This window comes from Geospiza fortis, unplaced genomic scaffold (genome assembly GCF_000277835.1).
Source record: "Geospiza fortis unplaced genomic scaffold, GeoFor_1.0 scaffold54, whole genome shotgun sequence".
In the NCBI taxonomy this organism is placed as follows: domain Eukaryota; kingdom Metazoa; phylum Chordata; class Aves; order Passeriformes; family Thraupidae; genus Geospiza; species Geospiza fortis.
The window spans coordinates 18,843,246-18,854,851 of record NW_005054301.1 but is presented as its reverse complement, the minus strand read 5'-3'; the positions used below and the strand labels follow the sequence as shown (position 1 = coordinate 18,854,851).

At 41.2% G+C, this 11,606-nt stretch overlaps 1 protein-coding gene across 1 annotated transcript in view; it reads left to right on the top strand.

Annotated features, from left to right (window-relative positions):
- The window catches only part of ELMSAN1 (ELM2 and Myb/SANT domain containing 1), a 55,139-nt gene that overhangs the window by 38,555 nt on the left and 4,978 nt on the right, over nucleotides 1-11,606 (top strand). The window contains exons 6-13 of the mRNA XM_005417561.3: nucleotides 4,396-4,538; nucleotides 5,383-5,486; nucleotides 6,838-6,913; nucleotides 8,061-8,149; nucleotides 9,265-9,414; nucleotides 9,619-9,792; nucleotides 10,185-10,384; nucleotides 11,474-11,606. The exon at nucleotides 11,474-11,606 is cut by the window's right edge and continues 4,978 nt beyond it. Coding sequence (XP_005417618.2) covers nucleotides 4,396-4,538; nucleotides 5,383-5,486; nucleotides 6,838-6,913; nucleotides 8,061-8,149; nucleotides 9,265-9,414; nucleotides 9,619-9,792; nucleotides 10,185-10,384; nucleotides 11,474-11,606 — 1,069 coding nt within the window. The remainder of the gene's footprint in view (nucleotides 1-4,395; nucleotides 4,539-5,382; nucleotides 5,487-6,837; nucleotides 6,914-8,060; nucleotides 8,150-9,264; nucleotides 9,415-9,618; nucleotides 9,793-10,184; nucleotides 10,385-11,473) is intronic.

Genomic DNA, 11,606 nt, shown 5'->3' with positions numbered 1-11,606 from the left:
GCTCTTCCCCTGGGTGAGCTCAGCCTGAAAACGCTGCGGCCAGTGGCATATGGGCTGTGTGCCCTGAGCTAATCAGCCTGGTTGGTCTTTAGCTGGCTGTGTGCTGGGAAACCTGTGGACACAGCAGCAGTAGGAAACACAGTCCAGAGATGTTGAAGCTGGAATTGTGAGCTTAGGCTTGGTGTCAGTCCTGTAAACCTGAGCAGAGCTGCAAATATCTCTGTACAGCCTTTGCCAGTGCTCTGGGAGCGTTATCAGTTCAAGCTCAGTACTCCAGAACTACAGCAAGGTAGTGTAGTTCCAGTTAATTACTATACCTAATTAATTAACTCCTGCAAAATCTAATCATGGAGATGCATGGCTTGGAAGCACCCATATGGCATAAAAACACCCACATGGCTCTGCATCTGACTGTGTAGTCAGGAATCTCTGCTCTAACTCTGCAGCATATCCCATAACATTTGATACATTTGACTCAAAATTTCCCCAGGTAAATACAGCACTTCTTTTGCTTTCATCCAAAATGGGTTGTATTTTAAAAATAGACTGGTGCATTTGCTGACAATTTTTTTCCTTGCCATTTTCCCATTCTGCCTTCTTGTTTGAAGGTCAGTTTTCTGCACTTGCCACAGCAGCCTGTCCTGAGCAAATGTTGCAATTGTGAATGAATGTAGATTTTTCTTGTAACCTTTGCAAACCTCCTCTAGACCAAGCCCATTCATTGAAATAAGCACATTTATTGTTGTATAAATTTATTTTGGAAGTTGCCTAATTAATCTTTTTCCTGTGGGTTCATTTAACATTAATCCAGAGGAGCTTCTTGAACAGATATTTTTTGTGTCCCTCTCAGGTCTCAATCTTTGACCTCTCTGTGGTGCAGTTGTCTTGTGTCTCTTGGCTTAAGTTGCTGAAGTTATTGACATAAAGTTGGTTATGATTTTAGTTGTGTGTGAAAATTTTCATATTTTCAAATTAGTGTTGATGTTAATTTCAAACCATGGTATCTTAGTGGTGCAAGTTCATTTCTTTTTGCCAAAAGGAAGTTATGTGCAGATTTGTCTGTCATCTTAAGTCTTGCTGAGCAGATGCTTCTGGAGGTAAATTGCTTTTAACTTTTAATGACAACAAATTATTAACCTGGTGTCATTTCGTGTTGGGCAACACTGTTGTGGTCAGTTATGTAGACATGTCTTCCTTAAAGAAAATGTGGCAGGAAGCAATTTTTTTAGGGGAAAAAACGTTTAATTGGCTTTGTAGTCTTGTCAGAAGTTGACTCTAACTTGTGATTACCCAATATAGTAGTCTTAATTGCTTGCCAAGCCTTCTGTTAGTGCTTCTTAAAAGGTTATTTAATTGCAGTGATTTGAAATAGGAAATGTGATAATGAAGCTTAATTCTTTGTGAAATGGTACAATAGGCAGCTGTTGTCACAGATTCTTGTGTCCTGCTGGTTTTGTAGTTCAGTTACACCAAAGTCTTGGGGTCACTGCTGAAGTAAGCAGGCTTAAATATACCTGTGGTGCATCACTGTGAACTGCCTTCCCAATTCACAGCCTCAGTTCTGGATGTTGTCACACTCAGCTCCCATGGCATCCCAGGAGCACCGCTGGTCCTTTCAGGCAAGAGCTCTTTATGTATTGAAGTCTAGACTTCATCAGTAAAGGAACAGAAGAATAATACAACTTGAATGGATCTCTGAAGATCATCTGGTCCAAGCCCCTGCTCAGAGCAGACCAAATTTAGATTGCCCAGGTCAACTCTTGCTGTAGAATTCTGGTTTTATTTGGGCATTGCAGGTACAAGATGAAATTTTTAGTTTTTTCTAGCTTAGAGATGTCATATTCTAAGTTCAGTTTCAAAATGAAAAGCAACTTTCAAGAAGGCCCAAATTCTTTCCCTCCAGATCTTCCAGTTGTCTCTTTCTTTCTCAGAAGTGAGGTCAGAGGAGTCTGTGTCCTGGGACACAAACTCTCCCAAATTTCCCAGTGCAGTTTCTACTGCAAAAATGCCTTTTTATCTGTTTCCAGATGACAGCAAAGTGTCAATGTTGAGCAGTCATCCATTTTAGGGCAGATTATAATCCATAAGCCTTTCCTCCTCTGTGAAACTGCATGCCATAACAGTAAGCAAGACTAATCACAATGAGTAGAAGACTTCACATGAACATTAATCTGCAGTCCATCTCAGTGTGCTCTGAAAGGAGGGCTGGTTTACCAGGATGGTTGTTTGGCTTTGCTTTTTTAGCAAGGTCTTCTCAGTCTTGCATAAAATCTCTTGCTCTTCATTTTCAGTCTGGATTATGCTTTTACTGTCCAAGATGAACAGGACAAGTGAAGGAAAAATATAAAATTATATAGTATTCTAAACAGATTTTTGTACCTGTAAAATACTAAAAATCAAACTTTAATGTTTTCTTGGGGTTCTTTGTTCTTCTTTGTTCTCTGTTCTTGCATATTCCACTTCAGTGTGCATTTGAAATGAAATTACTCTTGAGAACCAGATCCCGAAACAGTTATAGTGAGGGGCATCAGAGATGCAACATTTTCAACTGCTTTAGTTCATCCCTGCCCATGGCTATGATTTGAAATGTGTAATGTCCCCGTTGCTTTCCATTCAACAGGTATTGGAAATAGCGGTTTTTGGGAAAAAGACAGGTAGTACATGGCAGCCTGCCTAAAACTTCCCTGCTTACATCTATCATGCTTGATGTCATCTTGCCATCACCTACTGAGAGGAAGTTAGCATCAGTTTGTGCATCTGGCAGATTCTGAAAGAAGGAATCCAAGAAGGAATCCCACCCCACTTGTGTGGAGCTACTGCTGAGTGGGTGATGAAGTTGGAACAAGTGTCTAGGGTAGTTAACTTCTGCATTGCTTTGTTTACATATGAACTGTTCCCATTGAGGACATCTGGATCTGCTATAGATGAAAAAAAAACCAGTTTGCAAAATATGTTTTTATGTGTGTTAGAAGTCAGTAATTTTTTTGAACATGGGCTTTTCCAACACATGATATCTTATGATGCAAGTGTTTCATGAGAATACCAAAATGAATTGGTGGAAAGGGAATTGCTCCAAAAGGAATTGGGTGGAAAAGGGAATTAAGGTATTTGCTTCTTCTCCTTCCATACCCATTTCCTCCTGTTTGATAACACAGTCTCTTAGGACTTCAAAACACCATATTGAAACACTTGCTGGCATCTCTGGATTTTTGCACAGGTTGTGTGTTGTTTCAAGGCTTCCTCACTCCTTTTCCAAACTGCTTTTCATAATAGACGTGTGTGTGTCATTTCAGAGGACAAGAAAAGTCTGGAGGTTGGCATTTCTCAGAAGTTTTTGTTATTATTCCTTATTGCACTAGATTATGCTCTTTCTCTGGTAATTGTGCTAGTTGTGGGGCACCAAGCCAAGACTTGAGAATTATAGCAAACCTTGCCCTGGGTGCAAGGAGTTTTACTTTTTTCTAGTTAAGCAACTCCAGAATTTTACCATCTTCTGGGCACTGCCTGATCTGCTCTCTCCAAAAAAGAGCTTCTTTCTCTATACTTTACTATGTCAAGAGCTACCAGTGTGGTTGACTGACATCTGAATGAAGAACACTTTCGCATTAAGTACATAGTAGAACAGTCTTTCACTGAGGGTTCTTACCCACCTCTATGCACAAAATCACACTTGCTAATACAGAGTAGAATCTCTGTGGATGATCACTTCACTTAAGGCAAATGTGCTGTGTGGGTTGCAGGGAGTGAAAAATCTGTCTGCTAATTCAGATGTAAAAGTATGAGATTGCTGCTGAAAGGATAGGGTTTGGGTTTGGTACCAAATGAGCAATGCATGTTCCATTGTTTTATATTTTTTGTTTCAGTTGTTAGGAGGAGTACCTGGAAGACACCAGCTTGTGTCAAGGTCATAAAGGACCAAATTTTGATCCTGCTTTGAGTGGGAAGGTGGACCAGATGGCAGTGTTTAGCTTGAAAAGGACATTTGGAGACTCTGGTTCAGTTGTTGGCTGACAAAATGTTAATACTAAAACAGGCTTACCTGTCTTATGCCTGAGGAGCAAGCTTGCCAAAAGAGGACCCTATATGAGAGCCTCTCCAAAAGTGATGATTATTGGAAGCCAATAACTGTTCTTTGAGCAGCTGTTAGGGGATGCTAATTTAAATACAGTTTCAACCTATGCTGATTAAAAAAATGGAAACTGGTAATAGATGTAAAACCTCTCAACTTCCAAGTTACTTACGAAACCTACAACACTGTTGCTGTTATATGCAAGGGCCTGCATTTGTATACGCATTTGTTTCTTCGTTTGGTTCTTCATTAGTGTTTCTAGCAGAGGTGGAGACTCCTGGGTATTGTACAGATGGCCTGACTGTAACATTTTTCCTTCTCTGCAGGCGAATAAATGTAGGAACTCGCTTTCAAGCAGAAATCCCATCACTCCAAGACAGATCTCTGGCAGAAGCTGATGAACATAAAGCAGAGCTGGTGTGGCAGCCATGGGGTGACTTGGAAACCAACAAAGTCACCCAAGAGAATGGTAAGAAGGTGGAAGGCTGTTAAAGAGGGCAGAGTTGTGGCAGTGGTTGTGGGTAACCACATATCTACTGTAGGCATAATTAAAAATCTTTTAGAGCTGCCATTCAAGTGACATGTTTGAGTGATCTTGAAAACAGTTTTAGGAGCAAAACTTGTTTATCAGATTGCATGTATGGGGCAAGGGGAGGCTGGTAGGATTGGTTCTTTCAATCATGAAAAAACTGGGACTGTTGCTTCTGTCAGGCCAAGAGCAGCCTTTTACTCAGTGAAGCTTCCTTGGTTTTGTTAACATTTGAGAACCACACACACTCAACTCCTGTATTCTTGAGGGATGTTCTAGATGTAATAGTATTTTTAAAAAATGAAGTTGTGGACTGAAGTCAGGATGAGGAAGCAGGAGTTGTGGTGGCTAGTAGCAGATCTGGGGAGCTGACTGCTTCTGTTACACATGGGTTATGGCCTGTATAAATCCTGAAGGGAAGAGGAAGTGGGCAAGATTGGAAGAAATATTTTTGAATGAGAGAGAAAAAAGGGTTTTGTGAAATGGAAATTCACAATATAAGGGTGGATTCAAGAAATGTGTGAGGTGAAGGGAGGTGGGAAGAGCAGGGAAGAGATTTGCAAGAAATTCCATGTGTAAATAGTGCTGCATGACCTTGTAGTCTAATGAGTGCTGGGGTCCAAATTTGACCCAGATAAATTTGCAAGGACATTCAGCTTCTCTGAGTTTTACTTTCTGTTATGCCTATTTCTCCTTCAAAAAAGGTAATTAATCATGCCAATGCAGTAGGAAACTTCATTTTAATCTTCTTTTCTGGTTTTTTTTGGTACTCCTGTGGAAATAGTGGAAAACCTGCTAGCTGCTGCCTGTTCAAGCATTTTTCCTGGGGGTGGAACCAACCAGGAGCTGGCATTGCATTTCTTACATGAAGAAAAGGGAAGCATTCTGGTGAGTCTGCCCCGCTGTTCACCTCAATGTGGTCAAAGATAGAAAGGAAAGTCAGGTAACCTCTCATTCCTGAGAGGAGAGCCTTGCAAATTCCTTTCAGTGCATCTGGTTCCCATTGTTTGGTGTCCCTTCTATGTCCCTAATGTGGGTTCTGACTGATGTACAGTGCCATGTGCACTTAATGTATTTTATATTTCCAACTTGGACATGTTTGGCTTTCTAACAAACACACTGACAGTCTATCAGGGCAAGTGAGCCAAGACTGCTAAATGAATCTTAGATGTTGTCTTCCTGGAAAGGTTACTGTGTAGAAAGGAAAAATAAGAGGCTGAGGCTGAAAGCTGAGTCAGAGGGCAGTGTCTTGCACCTCTTTGTTTTGGTAGATCCATTTGATTTTTCTGTCTGTGTCTGTAGAGCAACTGTGCTGCTAATTTTATACCAGTATTGTAAGACATGATACACTTTCATTATTGCCCTGTGACATCTCTGGAAGGTAATATCAAAGAGCAGAGCAAACAGCAAAGCTTTGTCATCTTTTTATAGTTCTATGACTGATTTAGACTGACATAAATCTGCCCTGTGTTCAGGAGTATCCCACACTTTTCCCTGGCAGCTTGTTTCCCATCCTGTGGCACTGACATTTGTGAGACTGCATGGACTTGCATCAGAGAAGAGATCAAACAGAAAGTAGTTTTTGTGTGTGTGTGTGTCAGGTTTCTGGCAGCCCGTCGTTGTGAATGCTGCTGTTGGCATTAGAGAGGAGCAGGACTGCCTCTGACAGCAGGAGCTCATTGTTCAGGTGGTTTAAACTGCCAGTGGAAGCACGATTCTGTTGTCTCCTTCCTACAGAGTTTGAAAGCTTTCTGGTTTACATGAAAACTAAAAAGCAGCTTGAGAGGTGGGAGTTTTGTGTGTGTCATCTTTCAGTCACATGACTGCTGTTTTATTTTGAAATAATGCTTAGTCAAGTGAGATCAAATTGCAATTACTTGGATATGTAAAACAGGTATCATTTAGGGCAGCATTTTTGGATATGTGTGTAATAGGCCTTTGGTTAATGAGAGGAAACTGATGCAAGGTCTCTATGTATGGAATTAGCTCTCTCCCAGTACCCTGGTGGTTGTGTCAATTCACAGATGTGAAGAGGTGCCAAGAATGTACCACTTGCCTCTGGTACCCAAGATTAGATGGGCAATCAAGAATGTGATTTTTAAAGTTGTCCCAAATGGTAAACTGTGCTCTGTTTCTTTTCTGTTAGTTTGCCACAGAAAAGAGGGGATTAACAATTGCCTGTTGTTTATTTTTAATACGCCAAACATTAAAGTAATTATTTTACTCGTGTTTATCCAAGGGAGCTCTGACCAAACTGCTGTTGAAGACGCCAGTGCGACCACCTACCCACCCTTTGGCAGATTATCACTACACAGGTTTGTCAACCAGAAGAACTCTGTGCTGCCTGCTTATATCGTTTTCTGATTTTTCGGGGTACTCTTGTTACATTACAAGAAGATTAAAAGAGCAGTCCTCTCTTGTAACTCAAAAGATGGCTTGGCAGAATTTTTGCTTATGCAAATTATGACACTTTAAATGTAAGAAACACTGCATTCTTCTGAACATGTGCATGTGTATTGGGATAGGTATGAGTTCTCATTTTCTTTATGGGGGAAAGGGAAGGTAATCCCTTGCACTAAGCCACAGAGAATGTAGAAAGATAGCCAGTATGTACAAGAAAGGCTGTGGTAACCTTAGAATCATAGCCTCTCTGGCATGAGTTTCCAGGGTGGAGTTAAGCAGGGGTTTTATGGGAAATAGGTTTCAAGCTTGCTGAAGAAGCCTCAGCCAGCTATGGATAATACCTGTTAGTGTTTATTCAAAATTTAAATGCCATAAGCTACCTTTGTCATCTTGCACCTAATTAGAAAATAGTCAGATGTGTGACACTGATTTCAGTGATCTGGAGAGACCCAAGTCACCTGAAAGATCTGATGTAAAGTGGTTGAGAGATGTCTAATAGCTGGTACCACAAAGCATAGAGAATACATTTCTTTGTTATTATGCATTTGTACTGTAGTTGTTGGCAAAGATTAGTTGAATAATATCTATAAGGAAGGAGGGGATTCGACAGTGTTATTATTAGAGGCAAGGAATATTTGAGGAATACTGGAGATGTAGTAGATCTTCAAGTACAGATTGCTGCTGAAAGAGAAGATCCTGTTCTGCCCCACCATTACCCTACTATAAAATCTTATGACTGGGTCACCACAAAGTGTCACTTCACCTTGCTTGGGCAACATCTTAGTTCATCTAATTGAGTGGTTTTGCAAGCTGAGCTGAGTTAACCTGTGGTGATGAGCACTTGATCTAACACAAAGGAAGTGTTGAGAGGAGAGCTAGAGTGGAGCAGTAAGGGAGGAGTTAACAGCAGTCTGCAGTTTTGCTGTAGTAAGCTCGAGGAGAGACTGCACCCTCATGTATGTAATGGTCTTACTTAAGGCAAACATGAAGAACAGGTATTTAAAAGAGTAAACATTTAAAATTGTATGGGCTTCCATTACAACTTACTTTTACCTACAGGATCAGACAAGTGGAAGGTTGCCGAAAAAAAGCTATTCAACAAAGGCATTGCAATCTACAAGAAAGACTTTTTCTTGGTCCAAAAGCTTGTAAGTTACTTTTGTTTGTTTGTGATACATTTTTACATGTTTGTTGAACATTTTATACAGGAAGTTCAATCTTGATTTTTCTGAAACCTCAGTTTTAAGCACTAGGTCCCACACTCAAAAGATTTCAGAGAAATCTCAGCCTGTAGCACAGCATGAAATCTCACCAGAAAGCTAGAGCAATCATGTTTGTTTTGCTTAACCCTGGTATTTAAACTGCATTACTTCCATTAGTCCATGCTACAGCTATCTCCTCTGCAGAGCACATTTATAGAGCATTGGCAGTGTTTAGCTTAAATGGCTTGCTGATAAAACTAAACAGAAACACATCTTTGCCACTGATTGAGAGGACCAAAGAAGGATATGAGAATGATGCATCCTTTAGATCTCTCCAGTGTTGTGACAATGATAGGAGAAATGATCACTCCCATGTTTTGATGAAATATGACATGTCAGCAAGGGGGAAATCACTGAAGGAGAGTGCAAAACCAGAAACTGCAAACATATTTACTGAATAAAACCCCCAAAGGCATTTAAATTGCAAAAGCTCAGAAGTTAAAAATATATTCCAAACATTTCAGAGGAATCACTGATGCAGAATATGTAGATGGTCACAAGTCCATGCTGATGATTGTCTACCACCATATTCCTACAAAATGCACATGGCCAAAACAGGAAGGGGCTGCAAACCTTCACTTCCATTTTTGGATTGGTATTCTGGTCTGGTCTACTCTGAAGTGCTGCTGCAAAATAAAGCTCCTCCATAAAACTGAGAAGCTGCTGTCAAGCCTGATAGCTCAGCTGGAACATTTCAGAGGCTAAGAGGTGCATTAAGCTTACAAAGTTCCAGGTTCTGTCACCTTTACATTAACCAGCTTTTCTTTGGAAAGTTTGTCCTCTAGTTCTCAGTGAATAACAGTGGCAGTAGGGGATATGCTGTGGGATGAGGCAGAGAGGCAAATATGACACAGAAAAAGAGGCTTGAACAGCAGCTGTGGTGGAATGGAAACTACTAAGGAAAGAAAATACAAAGTATATTTATTGCACCCCTAGTATTTATTTATAAATCTTTTTAAAATCACGTAATCCACTGGACTTTGATGTTTTTTAAACAACAGATAAAAACGAAAACAGTGGCTCAATGTGTAGAATTCTACTACACATACAAGAAACAGGTGAAAATTGGTCGGAATGGGACCTTAATCTTTGGGGACATTGATGGTGCTAATGAGAGATCAATAAAAGATGAAGCTGAAGTGGACATCAAGGTAAGGAATTTCCTAAATTTCTCTCACCTCTTTTGGGCTGTGGTTTGAAGTCTTTCTGTGTTGTCTCATTTACCGGTCAAATCAAAAGCACAAACAATCTGGCTTCTCCACAGGAGTCCAGACTCACAAATTTGTGTCCTGTGTCACATAATGTAATTTACCTACAGGCATCAAAATTAACAGTTCCTTTATCTTCTGGTGAAGAGTTCCCATAGGTTTGCACGTGTTCTTCCTCTCAGAAGGGACATCTTCAGTGAGGAACAGGGGCATGTGGAGGAGGAGGAGGAAGAGGAAGAGGAGGCAGAGGAAGGGTTGGATAACAGAAAGAGGAGTGCTGATGCTCTGAAAGATGAACAGACACTACAAGATGGTGTAATAGTAAGTGCTGCATTGTGCATGTTGTGCTTTCTGTGCCACCTTCACTTTGCAAATGGTTTAGAAAATGTGGGCAGTTCCAGATGCAAAAAGTTTCCATCTCTTAACTTTTTCTGGAGCAAGAGATTGGGCTGAGGTAGATCAGAGTGTTAGTATCAATCAGACTGTGTGCTGTGATGGGAGAACTGGGGTGTGTAAGGTGGAAAAATGCAATGTATTCTTTGTGGCTGGTGGACACAGACGGCCATCATGAGAAATGTCCTTAAAATAGCCTGAATTTACCATTAAATAAAACCTTTGTCTGGAATAAGTGAAGCACAGGAGCTCGGCCACTATCTTCCTTCTGATGGTGGGTTTAAGTGTCACTTTGACTCAATTCTTCTCTCTTTACAAAGGCCAGCAACACCAATATGAGGAGTCACGAGGCAACTGGCACGGGCAGAACTGGGAGGAAGCCAAGGGAGACAACAGTGAAGCCTCGAAAGCCTATTACTGCTCCAGTGCAGAGGAAGAAGAGGAAACAGAAGATAAAACCAGATGCTACCAGTAAAACACAAAACACAGAAAACACATTTCCATGTAAAAAATGTGGCAGGTAAGACCAACTCTGCTTCCAGCAATAGTCACAGAATCACAGTAGGGCATCTCCTGTGGAAGCTTTTTCCCAAATGAACTTTCTGTCTTTCTATGTAGGCCACAGACATTGGCAATAGTTCTAATGAATTACTGCCCCACTAATACTTGCAAATTAAGGCTTGTTTTTCTTCAAATGGCCTGAGATACTACCTGCATTTCAGCTGTGTACAGTAGTTGGTGTTAAGCTGCACTTTCAAGCAGCTGCTGTGTTGGCCCTCTGTAATGCTTACATTTTTGTAACAACAAGTTTCTATGTATTTGCTAGATCACATGTAAAGAACATGGTATAGACTTAAGAACAGTGGTCTAGAAACACGAGACATTACCATTGTTATTGCAGCAGCTATTAGGCCAGTAGGTACATAGCTCATCTGGTTACATTTGCAGCTGTCTTTGGTGGATGTCAAATATATTTGTATTTCCTCACACAGTTTTAGTAGTTTTTGTAGGTCTGTTGTCACCAGAATCAAACTGTCAAGAAAATTCAGTTCCCTACATAAGTTGCTTACTCTTAAAATAACAGGACAAGCAGACAAAGCTTCTTAATGATGTCTGAACTACACTTGTGGCACTTCATGCAAAATCCAAATAGTTAATGGTGGAGGGTGGAGGAACAGATCACAGAAATGTAGAGTCAGAAGGAAAAAGCTCAGGTATTTCGAGCTCTTTGGACAGGGCTCAGGAGTGGCATTGGGCCATCATTTGCTTCGCTGCTTATTGTATTGTTGCAGCACAGGGGTATGCCTGAAAACCAGGGCTATGTTAAGCAGCATGTGCATAATTCAGATACCAGCACTGCCCCTCTGAATTCAGAGCTGAATGAGAAATGGCCACAGTAAGAAATGAAGCTCAGGATCCCCTGCTAGCATTGCACCTTGCTCTCCACGTGCCGAGTGGTGTTTGCTGTAGGTGCTCTATCGCAGTGCCTGTGGGAGTTCAGGAGCTGAAGCTCGTGAACTTGAGGCCGGAGCAGCAGAAGCTCTTCCAGAGAAGTATTGAAGGAGCCATAGGAGAGGCCAATGCTAATGTCCCTGTGTGCCTTCCTCAGGGTGTTCTACAAGGTGAAGAGCCGCAGTGCTCACATGAAGAGCCATGCAGAGCAGGAGAAGAAGGCAGCGGCGCTGAAGCAGCAGGAGAAGGAGGCGGCAGCGGCAGCCCGCAGCCCGGCCCAGCAGGATGAG